At 42.7% G+C, this 26,858-nt stretch overlaps 1 protein-coding gene across 1 annotated transcript in view; it reads left to right on the top strand.

Moving 5' to 3' along the window:
- Positions 1 to 26,858, top strand: part of PLSCR1 (phospholipid scramblase 1) — an 80,175-nt gene that overhangs the window by 50,039 nt on the left and 3,278 nt on the right. The window contains exons 4-8 of the mRNA XM_073625895.1: positions 13,373 to 13,554; positions 15,305 to 15,347; positions 15,899 to 16,119; positions 18,266 to 18,427; positions 26,137 to 26,298. Of these exons, the coding sequence (XP_073481996.1) occupies positions 13,373 to 13,554; positions 15,305 to 15,347; positions 15,899 to 16,119; positions 18,266 to 18,427; positions 26,137 to 26,298 (770 nt within the window). The remainder of the gene's footprint in view (positions 1 to 13,372; positions 13,555 to 15,304; positions 15,348 to 15,898; positions 16,120 to 18,265; positions 18,428 to 26,136; positions 26,299 to 26,858) is intronic.

The following is a 26,858-nucleotide window of genomic DNA, read 5'->3' as shown; positions in this document are numbered from 1 at the left end:
TTTTTTTTAAGCTTATTATTACCACCCATCTCTTTAATTAGAGAAAAATATATAAAAAAAGATGGGCAGTAATACCAAACCTAACCACTTGGTGGCTCCCAATGTGGCGGTTATGGTGGCGCTGTAGAGAACTTTTAGTTAGCTTCCGGCTCGATCTAATACATTGCCCTCTACACAACCTGTTATATGGACATTGGTTTTAAAATACACTGCCAGCCTCCTTTTGCTATCCTAAAGGAGTCTTTTTGGGTAAGATATTTACGAATCTGCCGGTTATTAATGTTTGAATCTTAATTGACCGCAGGGAACTCGTAGTCAGTATTAACTTGTAGCGCTGACGTGTACACCTGAGTGGTTGGGCTCAGAACGAGGTCGGATTAAGTGTATGGGTATTTAGGGAGGTGACTCAGCGTGCCGCCCGTGCCCCTGGACGACGTGACCTATCGCGAAACGCCGCGTAGGGCGAGCGACGCACTGATGTCACCACATGTTTTCCATTGATCGTTCAGTAGGACGGGTTGGTCTGTATGCTACGGCCGGCGCACCGGACAAACAAGGCTTGTTTTATTTGAATCGATGTAAGTGTTCATTTGATTTTTACTTCTTAATAAACCAAAACATTTTACACTATGGAAGCGCCTATGTTCTCTTTCACATGCACATCTGTGGTTGAGCTTATCGTGTATGAGGAGGGCTGGAAACACTAGGAACCTTCCAGAGGAGGTCTAGAAACAACCATCTCTAAAATAGCCCAGCAGCTGTCCCGTTGGTCATACTCTGCAGGAGTTATTATATGCCAGCTTCCCCTGATCCTCTGTAGTGGGGGATCATGGGGGTTCCAGTAAGCAGTTACCCCTTCTGTATTGGTGGCGGACTTCTTTTCAAGATCTATTTGGCACAAGTCACTTTATTCATTGGGCCTATTTATGTATGAAGAACATATTCCTTGATTTTCCTCTTTAATATATATTAGATTTACATTAGTTTTGTCACATGTCCCAATTTTGTGGTTCAGCACTACTATACATGAGTGAAGTGAATCGTCTAGAGTCACTGTATTCATCGTATGTATGTTTATATCAATTTGATTCACTTCACATTTATTAGCACGATTCTATATTTTTTTTTTTTTTCTTGCCTTTTTAAGAAAGCCTTATTGCGCTCAAGCCTTGTACAAATAAAGTCTGGCAAGGGGCAATCGCAGCCTCCTCTCCATCGGGTCTGCATTGACCCGAATGCCGTGCAGGCTAAGGTTTTGTTTGTTTTATATTTTTTTTTTTTTTTTTTTTTTTTTTTTTTACGAGGAGGGCGGGTACTGGAAGGGCCATTGCGTAAGGCAGGTGGCGCCATGTGCGGGATGTAGCGTCCACATGGAGCACACAGCGCACAGCTGAGGACGCAAGTCAGGCTCACACCTGAAGTTTTGTTATAGAACAGATACTCTTTGTCAGAAGATCTCTATCGGAGCAACTTAAGAGAAGAAGTCTGTCACACAGGAGCGCTGGGGCACGTAAGGGATGTATACAGGCATTTCCAGTACAGGAAATGCATTGTTGCTCAGCGTCAAGCTGCTCTTTATGGTGGCATTGTTTTGCTAGACTATTGCTCAGCAAGTAGTACATTTTACTAGAGTGCCTCTGCTTTTTGTGCTTAGCACTATGGCTTCCAGAGTTACCACAAAGGTACCAAAAATTCCACCCCCAGGCACTGGGAACTCCAGTCATGCCTCCACACTGTCCTCCTCTCTGGAGATACCAGATATGGCAAGCCAGGGTGAGTTATTGGGACCAATTGGTGGTGAACAGCTTCTCACACTTCAGCCCCTGTATAGATAACTGAAGATGCATTTTCCTCTGCCCTGCAGGGCCTAGAAGGAAGATTAGCGGCTTTAATCGCATCCTCCATCCAAATGGATAGGAAGTGTGCTAGATTCCCCCCCCCCCCCCCCCCTCAAACCCTTTACCAAGGGAACAGTGGGTACAGAATGAGGTATTACCCTCAGGCAATCATGAGGAAAAATAAGCCAATTAGTCCTCTGCGGAGGAAACAGTTGATGATGATCCTTTTTTTTCAGCTTCACAATTTGAGGGATTGCTGGTACAAACTCTTACAGAGATGGTTTGTTCCACTTTCATGCTCCCCCTAACAGTCAGCTGAAAGTTGGTTGGTTGGTTTCTTCCTTGGGTTCTTTACAGCCTTTTCATGCGTCTCCAGTCCATGCTTTACTAGAAAAGCTTATTTATGCTGAATGGGATCACCTGGATAAGCACTTTCTCCCTCCAAAGAGATTCTCAGTTCTCTATCCCATGGAGGAGAAATTCACCAAAAGATGGAATGTACCAGCAGTTGATGCTGCGATTTCCAGTATGAATAAGTTTTAACTTGTCCAGTAGACAAAGCGCAAATGCTTAAAGATCAACAGATAAAAAGTTGGAATTCCTGTTTAAAATCTTTTTTTTTTTTTTTTTTTTCCTTGACAGGGACCTACTCAGCCTGCAGTCGCTGCAATAGGAATCTGTCAGTCCCTAAAGGACCAGTTCAGAGAGGCCCTTTAAGGAGGTCCCTGCACAACAGGCCCATGAGCTGGCCAAACTACCAAAGGCATTGTTTTGCCATAGACACTATGAAAGACTATTCACCAGGCGTCCCGCCTTGCGCTAGTACACATGCGTAGGATCCTTTGGTTAAAAAAAAATTGGTCAGCCGAAGCACCTTGCAAAAGGCTTCTGACTAGTTTCCCTTTTCATGGGGATCGACTATTTGGGGATGATTTGGATAAATACATCCAAACGATTTCTAGTGGGAAGGGTACTCTTGCCAGTCAAAAGAAAGTATAAACATCCTTCATTTAAACAGACTTTTTCCTGCAACAGGGGCATCCGCCTCTAGGCAGTGGCGACATCCTCTGCTGACAGACTCTAGAGGAAAACCTCAGGGTCAGGGCCAGGCACAAAAGACCTGGGGCTGGAAATCTGCAAAGCAGAATAATAAAGCCTCATTATGAAGAGGCGTGCCAGAGTGGGGGGGAGACTTCTGTTATACTCCGAAGTCTGGCAAGAGGAAATTCAGGACAGGTGGGTCATCTCCACGGTGTCTCTAGGATACAAACCAGAATTTTGGAAGTTTCCACCGTCTTGTTTTCTGAGATCAAATGTTCCCAAAGATCCAGGGAAAAGGCAATCTCTGTTTCAAGCATTAGACCGTTTACTGGCTCAGAGGGTGATCCTACAGATCCACACAGAAGAGCAAGGTTTGGGCTTAATTTCAAACCTTTTTACAGTACCAAAAACAAATGGAGATGTCAGAACCATTCTAGATCTAAAGAATCTAAATCCGTTCCTGAAGATCCACTCCTTTCGCATGGCGTCAATCAGGTCAGTAGTTTCTATCCTACGAGGAAGAGAAACTTCTGGCATCCATCAACATCAGGGATGCATATCTGCATGTCCCTATATTTTCCACTCACCAAAAGTTTCTGCAATTCGAAGTAGAACATCAGCACTTTCAGTCTGTAGCCTTGCCCTTTGGGCTAGCTACAGCACCCCGGGTGTTCACAAAAGTGCTGGCCCCACCTCCAGCCAGGGTAAGGGCACAGGGCATAACAGTCTTGGTGTACCTAGACGATCTATTGCTAATAGACCAGTTGGTGGCTTGCTTGAAGCAAAAGTGTACGCATTACAACCAGTTACCTGGAAAGTCTGGGTTGGATTTTCAACCTAGAGAAGTCTTCCTTAAAACCACCAAAGCTAGAGTATTTGGGCCTGATCATAGACACAGCCCAGAAAAAGGTGTTCTTGCCTCCGGCAAAAATCAACTCCATACGAGAGCTGGTGCGGATGGTCAGGTCGAAAGGAGATCCCTCCATTCGCCTTTGCATGAGGTTGTTAGGAAAGATGGTGGCTTCGTTCAAAGCAGTCCCCTATGCCCAGTTACATTTGAGACTGTTGCAAAACCGTATCCTGTCTGCTTGGAACAAAACGATCCAAGCTTTGGACTTGCCAATACAGCTGTCCCCAAGGGTGTCCCAAAGCCTCAGCTGGTGGTTACTAACACAGAATCTGCTGTTAGTAACCACCAACCTTCAGACCAGTTATCTGGAAAGTGGTAATATGTCAGGCTAGGGAGCAGTACTAGAGAAGACTGTCCAGTGACAGTGGTCAAGAACCGAAAGCCTTGCCCATCAACATCCTAGAGATTCGGGCAGTGCGTCTGGCTCTGAAGGCCTGGGCTTCCAGGTTAAGGGATTGTCCTGTCAGGATCCAATCTGACAATGCCACAGCTGTGGCCTATATCAATCCCCAAGGGGGCACCAAGAGTCTCTCAGCGCAGAGAGGTGAACCATATTCTAATTTGGGCTGAAAGGACTACTTGAGTCTCCAGCAGTTATTCCTGGGGGAATGGTCTCTTCACCCTGACATTTTTCAGGCTGTTTGCCAAAGATGGGGGACTCCATACATCTTCTAGCGTCCAGATTCAACATGAAGTTTGTCAGCTTTGTGTCTAGGACAAGGGATCCACTTGCATGCGGAACAGATGCGTTGGTGACCCCGTGGGATTAGTTCTCACTGATCTATGCATTCCCCCTTATTCAGTTGCTGCCACAACTTCTTTGCAGAATCAAGCTGGAAAGAAATCTGGTAATTCTGGTAGCACCAGCATGGCCCAGAAGGTCATGGTATGCAGAAATCGTAAAGATGGTAGTGGAGGAGCCATGGTTCCTTCCACTAAGGCCAGACCTGCGCTCACAGGGGCCGATATTCCATCCTACTTTACGAACGTTAAATTTAACGGCTTGGCTATTGAAACCCACATTCTGAAGAAACGTGGGCTTTTCGGGTCAGTTGTCTCTACTTTGATTTAATGCAAGGAAGACAACTTCCAGAACTATATATCTATAGATTATAGAGTTTGGAGGGCTTATGTTTGCTGGTGTGAATCCAAGGGTTGGCACCCTCGGAGATATATCATAGGCAGAATTCTTGCCTTTCTACAATTAGGGGTAGAGATGAAGTTGGCCTTGAGTACTATTAAGGGCCAAGTCTCAGCCTTATCATTCTTATTTAAAAGACTGCTTGCTACGCTTCTTTAGTCCGGGGTTTTTTGCAAGGGGTGATGCGGCTTAATCAGCCAGTTAAACCACCTTTGAGCCCTTGGGACTTGAACTTTGTTTTCAGTATTACAAAAACAGCCATTTGAACCGATACAGCATATTCCCTTAGTCCTTCTGACAAGGAAGCTGGTGTTCTTGGTTGCTATATCCTCAGCAAGGAGGGTTTTGGAATTGGCTGCTTTCTTGTAAAGAGCCATACTTGATTATTCATGAGGACAGAGTGATGTTACGCCCTTGTCCAGACTTTTTACCAAAAGTGGTTTCAGGTTTTCACCTGAACTAAGATATTGTCCTGCCATCGTTTTTTCCAAAACTATGTTCCAGGGAAGAAAAGCCACTACGTTGTTATGTGGTGAGAGCAGTGAAAATCTATTTAAAGACAACCTGCTCAGATTCGAAAGACTGATGTCTTACTTATTCTGCCAGAGGGTCCTAAGAAAGGACAGGCAGCATCGAAATCCACTAAGTCACTAAGTGGATTTGGCAAGTTATAATTCAGACTTATGATTTTAAGGGGAAAGCTTCCTCCTTTTCAAGTCAAAGCACACTCTACCAGGTCGGTTAGTGTTTCTTGGGCAGTGCGTCACCAGGCCTCCATGGCTCAGATCTGCAAGGCCGCAACTTGGTCTTCAGTACATACATTCACAAAATTCTATCAGGTGGATGTAAGGAGGTATGAGGATATCGCCTTCGGGCGCAGTGTGCTGCAGGCAGCAGTATAAGCCCAAGTCTGGGGGTACACCGTGGGTTGTCTCTCCCTCCCTCAAATAGCATTGCTGTGGGACGTCCCATCAAGTTATTAGGCTCTGTGTCCCATGATGTACGACAAAGAAAATAGGATGCCTACCTGCACACTTGATTTGTGCACTGCACCAGCATTTCCTAAGCTTTGCTGTGGGAGAGGAGCATTATCAGTTTGCGGCTTTACCCTTTGGTCTCGCCTACACTCTTTGGGTCTTCACCAAAGTGTTGACCCTGGTTCTGACACTGCTGCGCCAGCAGGGAATTGCTGTTCTAGGCTACCTGGACGACCTGCTGCTGCAGGCAGAGTCCCCAGCGGCCCTGAGGGGCGACGTGGATCACTGTTCAGACAGATTTTGGGTAGCTGATAAATTCCCAAAACGCTGCATTGATTCCAGTTCAGAAATTGGTTCATCTGGGTCTGACTCTGGATTCTGCTCGGGCCAGAGTGGTCCTTCCGCAGGACAAACTCCAGCAATTACAGGCGGCAACCCGCTTACTGCTGTCCAGTAGGTGGGTCTTCCTGTGGACTTGCATGCGGATGCTGGGTCTGATGGTGTCTACATTTTTGAGGCGGTCCCGTTCACTGAGTTCTATATGAGACCGCTGGTATCACCAGAGGTAGATCTGATGTCATCCTGAATCAACAAGGAAGGTGCAAAGGTTTGGCCAGGTCTCGGGACCCTCTGGCAGACGCCTCAGACGCTCTGGTGGCTCAGTGGGGCCAGTATCGTCTGATCTACGCCTTTCCACCACAAGCTGCTTTTACGCAGGATTGAGGGCCAAGGCATTCGGGTCAGTGTAGTGGCCCTGGACTGGCCTCGTTTGTCCTTGTATGCAGATGGCTGCCTCTCAGGGAGGATATGCTATCCCCAGGGCCGATCTTCAACCCTGCTTTTCCGTCGCTGGCTTTAACGGCATGGCTGTTGAAAGCCGGGTGTTGACGGATAGGGGCTTATCTGTGTCGGTGATTCCGACACTACTCAAAGCTAGGAAGTCTACTTCCAGGAAGGTATGTCATCGGATGTGGAAAGCATACATTTCATGGTGTGAGTCAGCGGAGTTTCACCCATGTTCCTTTTTTTTTTTTCTTCAGAGGGGCGTTGAAAAGAATTTGGCCTTGAGTACTGTCAAGGGCCAGGCGTCAGCCTTGGCGGTTTTCTTTCAGTGCTCCCTGGCTTCGCATTCCCTGGGCGTACCTTCATTCATTCAGGGAGTGCGACATGTGGTTCCACCAGTGCGATCTCCCTTGCCACTGTGGGACTTGAATCTAGTACTTTCGGTTCTACAGAAGCCTCTATTTGAAAATATTCAAAATTCCCCTGCTCACGCTATCACAGAAGGTGACCTTCTTGGTGGCTATTAGTTCTGCTTGCAGGGTGTCAGAGTTGGCGGCGCTAGCCTGTCGGACGCCCTACCTGGTGATTCAGGACAAGGTGGTGCTTTATCCTTGTCCTTCATTCCTTCCAAAGGTTGTCTCTGATTTCTAGTCAAATGAAGACATTGTGTTGTCTTCTGTGTCCCAGGCCACAACACCCGAGGGATTTTGCCTTGCACACCTTAGATGTGGTACAGGCAATCTGGGTGTATTTGGCGGCCACTGAGTCCTTTTGAAAGTCAGACTCCGTTTGATCAGATGGACCAAAGAAGGGGCTATCTGCTTCCTCTGCGACCATTTCTAGGTGAATCAGACAGACGGTGACTCAGGCCTATTCTATCAAGGGTTGGGTTCCTCCCTCCCCGGTGAAGGCGCACTCTACTCAGGCGCTGAGTGCCTCCTGGGCCTTCCATTAGGCGTCGGTGATGCAAGTTTGCAAGGCGGCCACCTGGTCGTTGGTGCATACTTTCACAAAATTTTACAAGGTGGATGTGCTGGCATCTGCGGATGCTTCTTTTGGATGCAAGGTTCTGCGGTCTAGAGGGTGGTGTGGGGGGGGTTTGTACATGTAGAGAACATTCCAAGACCAGATCTGTGGTTGTGAAACTAATCTCATCTATTTGGACTGATAGTGCTGTGCTTTTACAAGCTAATGACTTTAATGGACAATAGGAAAACCACCATAATTAGTAGCTAACCTTTTCCATGCGAGGAGGTCTTGTAATGGATACATGCAGCCATGCCATTAGGTTATGCTTTCATGAGAAGAGCAAATTTAAGACTCACCATAGATTTCCTGTCCCACCTCATCGAGTGAAGACAAAGCAGATTTATTATTGGAAATTCCTTCAATTGGGGAGGGGAGAGGCTCATAAAATGACAGGTGACATCTGTGTAATATGGACATATGAGAATGATGCTTAGTCTGTAGCTGTACAGTGTGGGACTTGACAGTGCGTGTTGGTGTTTTTTGTCCAGTTTCTATTCAGTGCCTCCTTGGTAAGATTTGATTTATGTTCGATTACCAGCAAAAGCATGCTGGCTGCTTTTGCTGGTATAGCTATATAAAGCATTAAAAGGTGCCTATACTGTTTAACCAATTCAAAAACTGGACACTCCCCCTCCTCCCATTCTGCCCAGGACATTTTAAGCTTTCAGCGCTGTCTCACTTTGAATGACAATTGCACTGTCATGCAACACTGTACCCAAGCTTCCCCCCCCCCCCCCCACAAATAGAGCTTTCTTTTGGTGTTATTTGATCAACACTGGGGTTTTTTGTTTTCTGCTAAACAAACTAAAGACCAAAAGGTGTTTTTCTGTTTGTATTTTTTGTTTTGTTTTTTCCCTCCTGCACTAATATGTAGAATTGATGGGCACTGACAGGTGGCACTGGTGGGCAGCGAACAAGGGTGGAACTCCGCTTTAAATTAGATGTCAATTTTAGAATTCACACAGTATGTTCTTGTAGCACTATCACTCTACAGAGAAACTATTTCATTGATCCATTAGCTGATCACTTCTGCCAGTTGACAGACCTGTGCTCTATCAAGCTTAAAGCGGCCATCCGGTCGTGTCCCCCCCCCCCCCCCCCCCCCCATCTATTAAATCTTCTGCCCTTGTTTTAATTTTGGATAGTAAAACTTTTTTTTTTTTTTTTTTTTTTTCTGCCAGCAAATACCTTATACAACCCACTTCCTGTTTCTTGTCTGGTAAAAACCTAGGCTTATCACATCATGCACAGCTCTCTCTCCTGAGCTTACCAGGAAGGGGGGGGGGGGGGAGAGGGAGAGATGAGTCAGAGGACCTATTGATGCGTCTGTGTAAATCCAGCTTCAGCTGCCCACAGTTAACATGGTTGCAACCAGACTCGGTGGAGTATGCTGCAGAGTAGGGCTGAAACAACTAATCGCTTAATCGATTATGAAAATGGTAATTAATTTCATAATCTATGAAACGGCCATGAACATAATGGGGTTAAAAAAACAAATTATCCCTTTTATAGTACAAAGAGCAAATCTCTTCTGTAAATATTACTTTCACAGTTCTACAGTAAAAAAATATTACAGTAGTGATTATCTACTATTTTTTTTTTTTTTTTTTTTTTTTAAACACGAAACTGTTTTCGCATGCGGAAAGCAGAAACGGATCAAAACCAAACTGCATAGGTGTGTACCGAGCCTTATGCTGGCCACACCGATCAATTTTTAGACGAGAATATTCAGACGAAAAATCTTTGTACATTCGCTTAATGAAATGTTTGAAATTTCTCACTTGTGTTTAACATTCTGTTTTTAAAATAAATGTAATTTCTGAACGAAAACCACATACTGTCAAAACTTCTTGGTCAAAGGAATTTTCAATTTCCAAATTTTCCCTTCACTGCGGTTGAAAATGAACGTAGATTTGACCCTACTATTAGAAAATGGAGCATTCTTAAAACTTTTTTTTTTTCCACTTGCCATAACCCCGGTATCCCTGTTTTCGTGCAGCGGTCGGCTACAAGATAAGTGGTCGCTATGGCGGATTCGCTGCAAGATCACTTTTATCGGTGGTGGGAGAGGGGGCCCCCCTCCCGCTGCAATCCGGAGCCGTCGGTAGCAGCAGAGGCAATCGCGTCTGTCCCCTTGCTGTGCCTGGAGACAAGTGAGGGTAAGATGGCACCCACTCGTCTCCATGACACTGCGGGGCGGAAGCGACGTCAAAACATCACTTCCACCTATACGTCTTAAAGGCATATTATTATTTTTTTTTTTTTTAATGTGTGTGTTGTGTTTGTTTTTTTTTTTTTTTTTTTTTTTTTGTGTAAAAATATACTAAATAAGAATAATAAAAAAAAAAAAAGTTAACGCCCCGACGAGCTCGCGCGCAGAAGCGAACGCATACGTGAGTAGCGCCCGCAAATGAAACCGGTGGTCAAACCACACATGTGAGGTATCGCCGCGATCAGTAGAGCGAGAACAATAATTCTAGCCCTAGACCTCCTCTAACGCAAAACATGCAACCTGTAGAAATATTTTTTTTTTTTTATACGTCGCCTATAGAGATTTTTGAGGGTAAAAGTTGACTCCATTCCACGAGCGGGCGCAATTTTGAAGCGTGACATGTTGAGTATCAATTTACTCGGCATAACATTATCTTTCACAATATAAAAAAAATTGGACTAACTTTTACTGTTGTCTTTTGAATAAAAAAAGGTGAATTTTTTCCAAAAAGCGCGCTTGTAAGACCGCTGCGCAAATACAGTGTGAAAAAAAGTATTGCAGTGACCGCCATTTTATTCTCTAGGGTGTTAGAACCCCCAAACATTATATATTGTTTTTTTCTAAGTAATTTTCTAGCAAAAAAACCTGTTTTAACCACTTGCTTACTGGGCACTTAAACCCCCCTCCTGTCCAGACCGATTTTCAGCTTTCAGCGCTGTCGCACTTTGGATGACAATTGCGCGGTCATACAACACTGTACCCAAATGAAATTTTTATCATTTTTTTTTTCCCTACAAATAGAGCTTTCTTTTGATGGTATTTGATCACTTCTGCGGTTTTTAGTTTTTGTTAAAAAAAAAAAAGACAGAATTTAAAAAAAAAAAAAAAAAATTATATATTTTTTTTTTTTTATATTTTGTTATAAAAGTTTGCAAACAGGTAATTTTTCTCCTTCCTTGATGTACGCTGATGGGTGGCGGTGATGGGCACTGCTGGGTGGCACTTGTGGGCATTGATAGGTGGCACTTGTGGGCACTGGCATGTGGCAATGACAGATGGCACTTGTTGGCACAGATGAGGCATATGTGCCTCCTTCCTCTTCGGGACTGATGTCCCTTTGACATAAGCCGGTGATCGGCTTGTTTTTCCTCCTCGTGCTGTTAGGTTTCGTTTTCTCCTCACGCTATCACCGAGGTTTTGTTTACATCATGTGATCAGCTGTCATTGGCTGACAGCTGATCACATGGTAAGGGGCCGGGACCGGCCCCTTACTCGGATCTGTGATCATCCGAGTCTCCGTGACTAGGTGATCACGGTGCGTGTGCACAAGGGAGGACATCCCATGACGGCATTGAGGTCCGTGCTGTAGCTGTCATTCGGCTATGGCCTGGACCTCAAGTGGTTAAACATGTAAACACCTAAATTCCAAAACGAGGCTGGTCCTTAAGTAGTTAAAGGAAAACTTTTTATTTTATATATTAAAAAAAATGATCTGAGTCTGATATTTACCAGATTCACCCTCTAATAGTGTATACAGTATATATCTCCTCTAGGGCTGAAACAACTAATCAATTATGAAATCGATTACTATTTTCATAATCTATTAATCGGCCAGGCGATTAGTTGGCCAGCATACAGAATGCATTATTTGTTTACATATTAGGAAATACTGTGCAGCACACATACAGCTCAGTACATCATCCATACATGTCGGTAAGTGCCTGAGAACCTGTGAATGTGTGAGGAGCAATGGGACATGTAGTCCTGGGCAGGAAGTGAGTGGTTCTAAAGGCAGAAGTTTTCTTTACCTTGCTATTGGGGCACTCTATACTGTACTTAACGCACAGCAAAAAGCAGTGTAGAAACAGATCAAAAGCAAACTGCATAGGTGTATACCAAGCCTTATGCTGACCACATGGATGAAATTTTCTGATGAGAATATTCATATGAAAAAATCTTTGTACATTCACTGAAAGAATGTTTGAAATTTTCACTTGCTTTTAACATTGTTTTAAAATTAATGTAATTTCTGAAGGAAAACCACATACACTGTCTGAAAATTCCTTTGCCCGAGCAATTTTCTATTTCTAAATTTTCCTGTCACTGTGGTTGAAAACGAATGTCGCTTTTGACCCCACTAACGAGTCAAAAATCAAACGAACGTTCTTAAATTTTTTTTTTTTTTTTTTTTTTTCTTTAAAAAAAAAAAAAAATCTGAGTCTGATATTTACCAGGTTTAACCTCCTAATAGTATATACAGTATATCGCTTTGATTTTTAGAGTGGATTAGAGATTTTTCTCTCTAACCATATAGTTGGTTATTTATATCTCCCACTGCATATAGATATTTAAGAATAAAATTGCCTTTTTTTTTTTTAACTTAACTAAATTATACACCACACTTTAAGGTTAACTGATTAATCGAAACAATCGGCCAACTAATCGATTATGAAAACGTTAGTTGCAGCCCTAATCTCCTCCTCTAATATATATCTCCTTTAATAGTATGTACAGTATATCTCTTATGTTTGTTATTTTTTTAGAGGTTTAGATATTTTGCTCCCTAACCATATAGTTATTTAGATTTACCACTGTGTATAGATAAGAATAAATTGCTTTTTTAAGCTTTACATATTAACTAAATTATACACCACACTTTTTTGATTAATCGAAACAATCTGCCAACTATTCGATTTATGAAAATAATCGTTAGTTTCAGCCCTACTGCAGAGCGATCTCTGCATATTTTGTAGGTGATTCTGTACTTGCTAAATATGCTGCAAAGTGGCTGGAGGGAAGCTTCAGAATGGCAAAGATGTTTTATTGCAAATTATGAGAGCAGACTGCAGTTCCTCTTTAACATGGTTCTAAATACTGTGTGTGTGTGTGTGTGTTTTTTATGCTGTGGATAGCCTCTGCTCTCCAGGGACACTTCTCATTGGCTGAGAAAGCAGCAAGCGCTATTGGCTCCCACTGCTGTTACTCACAGCCAGTGAACCAATAAGGGGAGAGGGGGCGCAGCCGAGCCGTAGTTCTGTGTGAATGGACACACAGAGCCTCGGCTCAGGGACTCATATCAAGCTGGGAGCATTCAGCAAGAGCGAGGGGCCTGGGGCACCGGCAGGGGAACCGAGAAGAGGATCCTCTGGTTGCTGTGTGCGAAGCAGGTAAGTATGACGTGTGTGGTTTGTGTTTTTTTTGTTTTTTGTTTTTTGTTGTTTGTTTGTTTTTTTTGTTTTTTTTTCTTTACAAAAAAAAAATACATTTTATACCAAGTACCTGTGGCTAAAAAAAAAAAATCTATTGCAGAACGTGTGGCTAAAAATTAAAACCGGAGTACAACATAACAAAAAATGGTTATGGGTATAAAAACAAATCTAATAACCAAGAGCCTTATATTGATATGGTATTGTCTGTAACTGTACACTTTAATTTCAACAGGCCCTCCAGGTCAACCCAACTATGGGCCATATGGAGGCCCTCCAGGTCAACCCAACTATGGGCCATATGGAGGCCCTCCTGTACAAAATCAGCCAATGGGGCCAGGTGGCCCGTCGTCTGCATGGATGCCAGCCCCTCCAGCAAACCCAAACTGCCCACCAGGATTAGAATATTTGAGTATGGTAAGTGGTTATATTTCCAATATGTCCTAGTTATGTGTCATTCTGTTCTTTATGGAAAAGATTGTCTTAATGTAAAAAAAAAAATTCTCCATATAAACATGGTCACTCAGAGCTCCAAGAAAACTGCCACGTATATGTCATGGTGCATGGTCAGTGCTATACTGCACTAAAATATACAGATGTTTAATATCCTTACCACTGAACATATGGTCTCAAAGAATTTCCCTTTATAAGCACCCATTGATTCAGTCATTGTACATTTCCATAAATTGCTAAACCCATTGGTGTTCATAGTAATATTTATCCTTTAGTTTTGCTACACATGACATTTGGATCACAAAGCATTTCAGACAGCAGTGAAGGAAACGAAACAAAGGTCCACTCAACCTACAAAAATCCCCTTTTACACTCTGCTAGGCACCCACATAATGGCAATAACAAATTACTATTAAGTCTAGCCTGTTTTTTGATTTTTTTTGCTTTTGTTTAGATTTCCTGCACCACACCAACAAAAATCCTCTGATCTGTGCATTATGGCGCCCCACAGTATACTGTATATGTGCAATGGGGTGCTGTTGGCAAGGCACCCCAACACATTTTATGCTGCCTTGCATTATTGTAACAAGTGTTGTGATTAAGCCCTAATAATGGAAATATTGTGTACCTTTTGTCTACTCCTGTTGTCTCCAGGACTGGAAGTAATCCCCTTAGACATAGAGTGGATATAAATCAAGTGTGTGTGTGTGTGTGTGTGTGGGGTTTTTTTTTTTTTTTTGTTTTTTTTTTCCTCCAAAAGCATTTTTATTAAAAATTGATAAAAATAAAAAAAATCAATCCTAAAGAGTTTTTTTTTTTTTCTTTTCTTACATTAATAAATAATTCAGCATTAAATGGAGCTTAGTTATGTAGCATTAGGCTGTATATTCTACAATATTTGCATTTTTGGTAAACTCCTTCAATGAATGCAAGCTGAGATGACATGCGCTGCATTCACACAATGTCACAGTAACCATGAGATTAAACAAAGTTAAGGTATATTCCTTTTATCCCATTGTTTTGCAAATCTTTGTACACTAAAAACTGTATGGTTTGGTTCTGATATCGCTGTTGTACTAACCTGATAGCTTATTGTTCTAAATAGGAAACCTTCATTTTGTTTGCAAATTTTAAAGATTCTAACTACCAGCAAGAAACAGTTCTTACATTTTAAAGAGCAACTGTCATTTCAGATCCATCATGGCAACACCTGTTAGTGGGGCATCCTCTCACCTGCTGCTTCCACGTCCCTCACCTTGTTGTCTCATCACCAGCTGTCCCATTAAAGTGAATGGGATTGTCAGTGAGTCAACAGCAGGTCAGGAGGAGCCGTTGTGGGACAGATAACAGTTGCTCTTTAAAAGTTTTGATTTTTAAATTGAGTTGATTTTAAATAAAGCCTTTTTTACTAATATTTAAATCGACTTGATTAAAATCAAATCCACCCTGCTTGGACAGCAACAAAAACCTGGCAGATGTTCTAAGACTCACCCCCCCCCCCCCCCCACTCTACCGAAAAAAAAACTGGCGTTCCAGGTGACCAGATCTATCTCTTTAGATAAAAATATGTTTGGTAAATAATTTTGAATTTGATTTTAGAATATAGTAAGGGCTCAAAGTCATTATTGCATTCCTGATGCTCACAAACTGCCTTGTATAGTTGTAATATTCTCCATAATTCTCAAAGGAATTTTATTTTTTTATTTTGTTGCAGATTGATCAACTACTTGTCCATCAGCAAGTAGAGCTACTGGAAGGTATGCTACATCAACTTTATTGGGTTAATACTTGTTTGAGCAAACTACCACTCCATCGCGGATATTTTAATTGTTAGCTTAGCAGCATTTGGCCATCAAAGTGAAAAAGATGAATTGATAAATTCCAGCTGGTGGTGTAGGTCTACAACAAACTTTTTTTATTCAGCTGAATCGGTGTTTGACAGGAATCCTTGTGTAGGGTTTTTGTTTTTTTTCGATTTCTGGTCATAAATTGGCAGTATGGTATAAAGATCATTGAAGCCTAGCTGTCCAGACCAGATTTAGCCAGCTTTGCCAAATGTTTTCACCCAAAATCATATATTTACAAAAAAAGCAGCTGTCGGTGACAGCACAGGGTTAGACCCAGGAGTGCATAGGTTGCATGCGTGCTGGTGTCTGTTGTGCATGGACAGTGAGGGGTGGTATGATACATCGTTGTAATGTATCATACTGTGGTGTGTGGGGTTTTTTTTTTTTTTTTTTTTTTTTTTTTTTTTTTTTTTTTTTACTTCCCCAAAAATAAACTTTTTTTTTTTTTTTAACCTTTTCAGCTTTGATTGGCTATGAGTCTAACAACAAATATGAAATAAAGAACAGCATGGGCCAGAGAGTGTACTTTGCTGCTGAACAAAATGATTGTTGTACTCGGAATTTCTGTGGAGCCGCCCGGCCTTTTGCCATTACCATTGTTGATAACGCTGGTCGTGAAATAATCCGACTGTCCAGACCATACAGATGTTCTTCATGCTTTTTCCCTTGCTGTCTGCAGAAGGTAAGATAAAATGCATCAAATCCCGTTTTTTAGTTGTGTAGAGCTATGAATAACGCAAACTTTTTTTTTTTTTCACTCGTGGTTAGTGTTTGGCTGAAGCCATTTATTATCAATCAACTGTGTTTACTCTCTTTAAATCATCACAACAGAAACTACCCGAATGACACTGATCAAAAGTTTATATACCCCAGTTCTTAATACCGTGCACTGCCCCCTTTAACATCAATGACAGATTGCAGTCCTTTTGTGGATGAGGCTCTTTATCTTCTCAGATGGTAAAGCTGCCCATTCCTCTTGGCAAAAAGCCTCCCAGTTCCTGTAAATTCTTGGGCTGTCTTGCATGAACTGCACGTTTGAGATCTCCCCAGAGTGGCTCAATGATATTGAGGTCAGGAGATTGAGATGGCCACTCCAGAACCTTCACTTTATTGTGCTGTAGCCAATGACAAGTCGACTTGGCCTTGTGTTTTGGATCATTGTCATGTTGGAATGTCCAAGTATGTCCTATGCGCAGCTTCCTGGCTGATGAATGCAAATGTTCCTTCAGAATTTTTTGATAACATACTGCATTCATCTTGCCATAAATTTTGACCAATTTAATTTGTGCCTTTGTAGCTCACACATCCCCAAAACATCAGCAATGCACCTCCGTCTTTCACAGTAGGAATTATGTACTTTTCATCATAGGCCTTGTTGACTCCTCTCCAAATGAAGCGTTTACGGTTGTGGCCAAAAAGCTACATTTTGTTCTCCTCACTCCAAATGACTTTGTGCCAGAAGTTTGAGGCTTGTCTCTGTGCTGTTTTTAAGTATTGTAAGTTGGATACTTTGTGGCATTTGCGTAGTAATGGCTTTCTTCAAGTGCCTCCTTATTGTGCATCTTGAAACGGCCACACCACATGTTTTCAGAGTCCTGTATTTCACCTGAAGTTATTTGTGGGTTTTTCTTTGCATCCTTAACAATTGTCCTGGCAGTTGTGGCTGAAATTTTAGTTGGTCTACCTGACCGTGGTTTGGTTTAAACAGAACCCCTCATTTTCCATAGTTTGAACACTGCTGATTGGCTTTCTCAATTCTCTTTGGATATCTTTTTATATCCCTTTCCTGTTTTATACAGTTCAATTACCTTTTCCTGCAGAACCTTCAATTCTTTTTGCTTTCCCCATGACTCAGAATCGTCAGTGCAGCACTGGATGAAAGATGCAAGGATCTGTCAGGAGTCCAGAAACTCATTGACATTTTTATATATATACACACACTAATTACAAGCAAACAGATCACAGGTGAGGATGGTTACCTTTTTAATAGCCATTCAAACCCCTTTGTGTCAACTTGTGTGCATGTAACCAGGCCAAAATTACCAGGGTATGTAAACTTTTGATCAGGGTAATTTGGGTAGTTTCTGTTGTAATTATGATTTAAAGAGTAAGCACAGTTGATTGATGATAAATGGCTTCAGCCAAACATTAACCATGAGTGAAAAAAGTTTGTTATCATTCATATTCTCCGAAAAATAGCCAAGAAATCATAAATTCTGCCAGGGTATGTAAACTTATGAGCACAACTGCAACAATATGCATACAGCTGGATGAGTCGTTCTGTGCTGGTAGGAGCACCCCCAGAGCTGTGACTGCACTGCAACAGACAGTTCCAGGTCACGGTTTACAATTTGGAGTTGGTAGGATGTGCTACCAGTCATATGATCATGGTTACAGCCCGTCAAAGGGATCAGTAAGCCTAGGAATCTCCCTTGGTGGTTAAAAAAAAAAAAAACTGAAAAGGCTAGCTCCCATCACCAGAAGGGGGTTAAAAATCACAACTGCATTGGAAGCTCCCAAATTTCTGTAACATTGGGTCCTCTCTTTAATTGCAATCTGCACTGACGATTCATCAAGTTTTAAACCGAATTTGCACATAATTGACATTGGCCTCAATCTTTCCTGTCGAGTATAGCTTCTTTTGTTAAACGGGGTTGCCACTAGTTATCAGTCATTCCTCCTTTTTTTTTTTTTTTTTTTTTTTTTTTTTTTTTTTTTTTTTTTTTGATTTAACAAGAATGGCATTGCGCATGAATTTCATTCAGTAAATATTTGAGATGGATAGAGATGATTTGTTCAGTGTGTGTCTGTTTTTTTTACAAATGTAGTTACAAGTGGAGGCTCCTCCTGGGACAACAATTGGCTTTGTGAAACAAAACTGGCATCCATGTTTACCGAAATTTACCATTCAGAATGAAAGGGAGGAAGATGTTTTGAAGATCCAAGGACCTTGTGTACCATGTAGATGCTGCTCTGATGTGAACTTTGAGGTATGCATTTGTGTGGTTTGTGGGTAAAGGTTGGCTTAACCACTTGGCACTTAAACCCCCTTAATAACCAGACCAATTTTCAGCTTTTGGTGCTCACATTTTGAATGACAGTTACTCAGTCATGCAACACTGTATCTATATGAAATTTTTGTCCTTTTTTTCACACAAATAGAGCTTTCTTTTAGTGGTATTTAACCATTTGAGCCCCGGACCATTATGCTGCCTAAGGACCCAGAGGTCTTTTTCCAATTTGGCACTGCGTCGCTTTAACTGCTAATTGCACATCATGCAATGCTGTACCCAAACGAAATTTGCGTCCTTTTCTTCCCACAAATAGAGCTTTCTTTTGATGGTATTTGATCACCTCTGCGGTTTTTATTTTTGCGCTATAAACGGAAAAAGACCGAAAATTTTGAAAAAAAAAAAAATATTTTCTACTTTTTGTTATAAAAAAAAAAATCCAATAAACTCAATTTTAGTCATATATTTAGGCCAAAATGTATTCGGCCACATGTCTTTGGTAAAAAAAAATGTCCATAAGCGTATATTTATTGGTTTGTGCAAAAATTATAGCGTCTACAAACTAGGGTACATTTTCTGGAATTTACACAGCTTTTAGTTTGACTGCCTATGTCATTTCTTGAGGTGCTAAAATGGCAGGGCAGTACAACCCCCCCCCCCCCCATGACCCCATTTTGGAAAGTAGACACCCCAAGGAAATTGCTGAGAGGCATGTTGAACCCATTGAATATTTTTTTTTTTTTTAGTCCCAAGTGATTGAATAATGACAAAAAAAAATTTACAAAAAGTTGTCACTAAATGATATATTGCTCACACAGGTGAAGGGGCCTATGTGGAATTGCACCCCAAAATACATTCAGCTGCTTCTCCTGAGTATGGATATACCACATGTGTGGGACTTCTTGGGAGCCTAGCTGCGTACGGGGCCCCGAAAACCAATCACCGCCTTCAGGATTTCTAAGGGTCTAAATTTTTGATTTCACTCTTCACTGCCTATCACAGTTTCGGAGGCCAAATAGCAGCAAATAGCTTGGGGTGTCTACTTTCCAAAATGGGGTCATTTGGGGGGGGGGGGGGGGGTTTGTGCCACCTGGGCATTCCATGGCCTCAAACTGTGATAGGCAGTGAAGAGTGAAATCAAATTCACGCCCTTAGAAAGCGGTGCTTGGTTTTCGGGGGTCCCGTATGCGGCTAGGCTCCCAAAAAGTCTCACACGTGGTATCCCCGTACTCAGGAGAAGCAGCAGAATGTATTTTGGGGTGTAATTTCACATATTCCCATGGCATGTTTGAGCAATATATCATTTAGTGACAACTTTGTGCAAAAAAAAAAATTTGTCTCTTTCCCCGCAACTTGTGTCACAATATAAAATATTCCATTGACTCGACATGCCTCTCAGCAAATAGCTTGGGGTGTCTACTTTCCAAAATGGGGTCATTGGGGGGGGGAGGTTGAACTGTCCTGGCATTTTATGCACAACATTTAGAAGCTTATGTCACACATCACCCACTCTTCTAACCACTTGAAGACAAAGCCCTTTCTGACACTTTTTGTTTACATGAAAAAGTTATTTTTTTTTTGCAAGAAAATTACTTTGAACCCCCAAACATTATATATTTTTTTTAAAGCAAATGCCCTACAGATTAAAATGGTGGGTGTTTCTTCTTTTTTTTTTTTTTTTTCCACACAGTATTTGCGCAGCGATTTTTCAAACGCATTTTTTGGGGAAAAAACACACTTTTTTAAAATTTTAATGCACTAAAACACACTATATTGCCCAAATGTTTGATGAAATAAAAAAGATGATCTTAGGCCGAGTACATGGATACCAAACATGACATGCTTTACAATTGCGCACAAACGTGCAGTGGCAACAAAATAAATAAATTTTTAAAAGCCTTTACAGGTTACCACTTTAGATTTACAGAGGAGGTCTACTGCAAAAATTACTGCCCTCGATCTGACCTTCGCGGTGATACCTCACATGCATGGTGCAATTGCCGTTTACGTTTGACAGACCACCGCTTGCGTTCGCCTTAGCGCGAGAGCAGGGGGCGACAGGAGCTTTTTTTTTTTTTTTTTTTTTTTTTTGTAAAAATTGGGGTCTATTAGACCCTAGATCTCTCCTCTGCCCTCAAAGCATCTGACCACACCAAGATCGGTGTGATAAAATGCTTTCCCCAATTTCCCAATGGCGCTATTTACATCCGGTGAAATCTAAGTCATAAAATGCTCGTAGCTTCCGGTTTCTTAGGCCATAGAGATGTTTGGAGCCACTCTGGTCTCTGATCAGCTCTATGGTCAGCTGGCTGAATCACCGGCTGCATTCTCAGGTTCCCTGTTGAGACAGGAGAGCCAGAGAAAAACAAGGAAGACGGCGTGGGCATTCCCTCCCACGGCTTGTAAAAGCAGTCTAGAGGCTAATTAGCCTCTAGGATTGCTTTTACATGAAAGCCGACCGCTGGCTGAAAAGAATGATACCAAGATGATGCCTAAACCTGCAAGCATCATTCTGATATAACCACTCAAAGTCGTGAATGGCGTACCTGAAGACAAAAAATGGTTAACAATAAAGCACAGTAAACGGTAAAGTATAAAAAATTGCATACCTGAAAACCAAACATGATAAAACATAATAACAATAAAACATTGCAGAATAGAATACAGTAAAAAAGAGCAGAACAATAGAGAGAGAATAGAGAACAATAAAACGACAACTTTTTTTTTTTTTTTTTTTTATTTTATTTTTTTTTTTTTTTACACTTTTTTTGTAACTAACTTTTATAACTGTAACTGGTTCCAGGTTCGGGTCTCTCAAAATGCGATGGCATCTTGGGAGACCCTGTGAAAGTGTCTAGTCTGTGCAATGCTGTACCCTACGCTAATACTCAACTAGTGAATGGTAGGGTTCAAAACATTCACCAGTGCAAAGACCAGGATTGTCAGGACAGGAGGGACAATAATAGCGGGTGTCATGCCTATATCCGCGCTTGCTGCAGACACAACATCTTTTTTGGGGGGGTTCGTTGGGTAGGGGTACTCGGGAGGACATAAAGAAAATGCCTCTCATGCAGCTGACTGCATTTGGTTGGGAATGTGAATGGGGGAAGTACGGGTGCTGCAGAAGTGGTGGGTTCCCAATTAGGATTGGCGAATGCAGCAGGAAGGGCGTTATGGGCATGACGGGCTGGTGTTTGTCTTTTTGGTGGCAGCGGGACACTACTTGTGCTTGCCACCTCACCAGCTTGAACTGCACTTATGGGACTCGCCACGTCACCAAGTGTTACTGCAGTGCTGGTTTGACTACGACCGGGGTGTACTAGGCCGCTGGTGCTTGCCAGTTCACCAAAACGCTACCAAAAAAACTGTTAGCGATCGCAGGGATCAGGCCTGACTCTGTGAACGCTGCAGTTATGCGTTTAGTGTTTTGTAAGTGACAGTGATCGATCGATACTGCACTTGGGTGGGCTGGGCCGGGCAGAGGGGCAAAACGCAGGTGCTAGCAGGTATCTGGGCTGATCCCACTAACACTGCGTTTTTGGGAACCCTAAACTGCTGGGGATGCTAGTATAGATCTGATCCGATCAGATATTGATCCGTTCAGACACTATACCACTAAGGGAGGCGTATGCTGCGTGCGTGGGTGTTAGCAGTACTGGCGCTAATCTGACGCTGCCTGGGGCGACGCATATCACTGCCGGGCGATCAGGGGGTTAAACCTTTATTTGGTAATAAATGGCGGGTGCCCAGACACTATAAAAAATAAACGAACTAACCAGCGTCACCTGTAACAGTTATACGGTGATCAGTGGTGAAAGGGTTAACTAGGGGGCAATCAAGGTTTAAAACCTTTATTAGGTAGTATATGGGGGTCCCTGTCGCTATAAAACGCTGACGGCGAACCTATATATTTACCTCCCTAACTAGCATCACCAGCGACACTAATACAGCGATCAGAAAAATGATCGCTTAGTGACACTGGTGACAGGGGTGATCAAGGGGTTAAAACTTTATTAGGGGGGTACCCTAGACCTAAAGGGGCTAACCCTAACTGTCCTACCACAGTAACTGTCACAAACGGACACCATGCAGTAATCAGAAAAAAACTGGTGTCAGTTTGTGACGGGGGGAGGGGGGGGGGGGGTGATTGGGGGGGATCGGGGGTGTTTTGTGTGCCTGGCATGTTCTACTGTGTGTGTAGTGTTTGTGCACTCACATTTCAGTCTTCTCTCCTCGGCGCCGGAACGGAAAATGCCGAGGAGAGATGACATCACTTTCTTTGCTGCTGTTTAGCATACAGCAGCAAAGGAATGTTCCCATTGGCCGGCAGTGATCGCGAGGGGGGGGCCACGAACGGATGGCCTCCCCCTCACCTCCGATCGCTGGGGGACAAAAGAGGACCCGCCTCGGGCACCGGGGGGGGGGGGGGGGGGGGTCCGATCGGACCCCCCACCTGCGGTAGGCAAATCACGTGTTTGTACGTGATTTTGCCTGCCCGTGCCGCCTTGCCGACGTACATCGGCGTGAGGCGGTCCTTAAGTGGTTAATCACCGCTGGGTTCTTTATTTTTTGCGCTATAAAAAAAAAGACCGAAAAATCTGTAAAAAATAAAATGCATTTTTCTTCATTTCTGTTATAAAATTTTGCAAATTAGTCATTTTTCTTATTTTGGCCAAAATTTATACCGCTACATATCTTTGGTAAAATAACCCAAATCGGTGGATGTTATTTGGTCTTTGTGAAAGTTAGAGTCCAAAAGCTATGGTGCCAATCTCTGAAAATTGATCACACCTGAAGTACTGACAGCCTATCATTTCTTGAGACCCTAACATGCCAGAAAAGTACAAATACCCCCCAAATGACCCCTTTTTGGAAAGAAAACATTCCAAGGTATTTAGAAAGATGCATGGTGAGTTGTTTGAAGTTGTGTTTTTTTTTTTTTTTTTTCCCACAATTCTTTGCAAAATCTTTGTTTGTTTGTTTCACAAAATTGTCATATTAGCAGGTTATTTCTCACACACAGCATATGCATAACACAAATTACACCCCAAAACACATTCTGCTATTACTCCCAAGTATGGCGATACCACATGTGTGAGACTTTTACACAGCGTGACCACATACAGAGGCCCAACATGCAAGGGAGCACCCAGGCCAATTCTGACATTTCTCTCCTACATGTAAAAATCATTTATTGGCTAGAAAATTACATAGAACTCCAAAACATTATGTTTTTTTAGCAAAAGACCCTAGAGAATACAATGGTGGTCATTGCAACTTTTTATCTCGCACGGTATTTGTGTATTTGGGAAAAAAAAAGTTTTGTGCTTTAAAAAAAAACAAAACCGTAAAGTTAGCCCAATGTGTTTGCATAATGTGAAAGATGAAGTTACGCCGAGTAAATACCCAACATGTCACCTTTCAAAATTGCATGCGCTTGTGGAATGGCGCCAAACTTCGCTACTCAAAAATCCCCATAGGCGACGCTTTAAAATTTTTTTACTGGTTACATGTTTTGAGTTAGAGGAGGTCTAGGGGCCAAAATTATTGCTCTCGCTCTACCGATCGCAGCAATACCTCACATGTGTGGTTTGAACACAGTTTTCATATGTGGGCGGGACTTGCGTATGCGTTTAGCTTCTGCATGCGAGCACACAGGGGCGCTTTTAAATTTTTTTTTTTTTCTTGTTTACTTTATTTTAGTTTGACACTTTTTTTTTTTTTTTTTTTTTTCTTTTTGGGGGGGGGGGGGGGGGGGGGGAATTTTTGATCACTTTTATTCCTATTACAAGAATGTAAACATCCCTTGTAATAGGAATATGGCATGACAGGTCCTCTTTACAGTGAGATATGGGGTCAATAAGAACCCACATCTCACCTCTAGGCTGGGAAGTCTGAAATAAAAAAAGATGATCCTGGCTTCGTAGCGGTGAGTCGGTAGAAGCATCGGCGGGAGGGAACAGCCGCTATGATCTTTCTTATGGTGTAGGGAATCGCCGGCTAAAAAAGTTGATATCTGAATGATGCTGTAGCTGCAGGCATCATTCAGATATCCCCGCACAAAGTCAAGGCCGTCGTATGACAGCTGGCGGGTGGGATGTGGTTAAAACGCCCTTTTTTTTTTTTTTTTTACAGTTATCCATTTTATACAATATTTCTAACACCTAGCATGTACATACCAAAAATGACACCCCAAAAATAGATTCTCCTACTCCTCCTGAGTACGGCGATACCACATGTGTGAGACTTCCACAGCCTGGCCACATACAGAGGCCAAGTACGGCTGGTTATCACTGAATATTGCAGAGTATGGCGGGATGGCTGGATGTCGCTGAGCAGTGCTGTGGGCACTACACATCCAGCCCACAGCGCTGTTGCCATCCATCCATCCCCCTCTCCGCTCACACTGTACAGAACGGTACACAGAGGGGAGGAGAGGAACAGGCGTCATGAGATGACACCAGTTTGTTTAAATGTGATTGCTCCATCATTTGACGGAGCGATCACATGGTAAACGGCCGCGATCAGCGGCCATTTTACCGGGATCCGTGATGCGGACCCCGGTGGTCACGGATGTGTTTGGGTGCCCGCCCCAGGGGCGAGCGAGAGGGGAATTCTGGGAGGACATCATAGTATGCCCTCCCAGAGTTAAGCAACCACCCTGTAGCCGTCATTCGACTATGGGCCAGTTGTTAAGTGGTTAAAGCAGAACTTCGTCCAAATTTTATTTTTATTGTTTTCTTTCCATGTCCTTGTTGCTAATCTCCTACATTCACCAACTTTGCCATCCATGTTCTTCTGAACGCTATAGTTCCTCTGTAATTTGTTGCTGAACTTGCTGAGAAACCGTTATTGCCTGCTGACATGTTTGTAAGACTGCTGGCTGCTATCCCTCTCCTCAGCCAGCGGTCTGGCACGCCCCCATTGTAGTCGTCTGAAAGCCGAGCTGGAGGAAGCAGACCTGTTAGTGGATGGGGTCTCGCAGCCCCCCGCTCTTTGACCTCCATGGAAGAGGTGTCCTTCTCCTCTTCCACCACCCCCCTCCGCTCCTGCAAGTCACCACCCCCCACTCTAGCCCTCCACTCTATCACCGCTGCCCATCTCCGTGCAGAGCAGGGATTATCATCAGAAATTGTGTGTGTGTGTGTGTGTGTGTGTGTGTATATCTATATCTATCTCTCTCTATCTATACACCACACAGTGGGGATCTCCCGAGGTGTTGGGTATTGTATACGAGAGCGCTGATGTGCGCAAACCCCCCGCCTTTTATAGTAACAGTGTGCTGTGGGGCATCAGCACTCGGTGTTCTCGTATATAATACCGGACACAGCAGCAGAAGATCCCAGTTGTGTATGTACACAAGGGATTACTGATGATCAGCCCCGCTCTACACTGGTGGTCCCTGACGTGCAGGTCCCGCGGCAGGCAAACTGAAGGGTTTTTACCTTCATGCATAGAATACATGAAGGTAAACTTTCAGCCTTTAGAAACCACCTTAAGTTTGCGCATAACAGCTTTCAGTTAGAGTGATCAGATTCTTTGAATGATGAAACCTGATTGGTTACTGTGGGTTATTGCACTTTATAATTTGTGCTCCAAAAAAGCACTTTGCTGCAGGTGTCCATGTTGTGTATATGTAATGCCATTTGTTTGAGCACACTTGTCTGTATTTTTTGGTTTCTCCTCAGTTGAAGTCCCTGGATGAAATATCTGTGGTTGGGAAGATTTCCAAGCAGTGGTCAGGATATGTAAAAGAAGCATTTACAGATGCTGACAACTTTGGCGTTCAGTTCCCTATGGATCTTGATGTGAAAATGAAAGCTGTTGTTCTTGGTGCCTGCTTTCTCATTGTAAGTACCTTCTTTACAGTAACTGTGCGGTTATCCAAGCTTGGGGCAAGGCTTCATATAGACATCTTGCCATAGGTTCCCTTGAACCAGTGCCCATTTTGTACAACCTCCACCACTTAAACAATTTTAATAACTGATGACGTTCAGGATTCTTTATATTCGTGTCCTTATATATTTTTCTTAAGGCACTGAGGCTAGTTCTAGCATGCGTGACAAGTCAAGCTTTTTATAATTCACCCTGCTACGTGCTCAGTCTGGGTTAATAATGACTTATCTAGGCCACAAGAAAAGGGTTAGAATAATGGTTCTGAAGCCTGAACAAAGTGGCAGCTATGGTGGTTTTTATATTATCCTCACACATTTTCTTTGCTGTCAGGGAAGCTGGAGATGTATCCCTCTAAATACAACTTGGCAGACTAAGTATGTTACAGGGCCTTTGCATTGGGATTTTATTTGATTACTTCTGCTTGGCATTTATGGGAATGACCTTATGCTTCTCCATAATGGATTGTCTTGACCCTTACTATGTCGCATGAAAAAACAGAAAAGAGGGGGTGGGT

This window comes from Aquarana catesbeiana, linkage group LG04 (assembly GCF_042186555.1).
Source record: "Aquarana catesbeiana isolate 2022-GZ linkage group LG04, ASM4218655v1, whole genome shotgun sequence".
Classification (NCBI taxonomy): Eukaryota; Metazoa; Chordata; class Amphibia; order Anura; family Ranidae; genus Aquarana; species Aquarana catesbeiana.
This window is presented reverse-complemented; position numbering and strand designations above follow the sequence as displayed.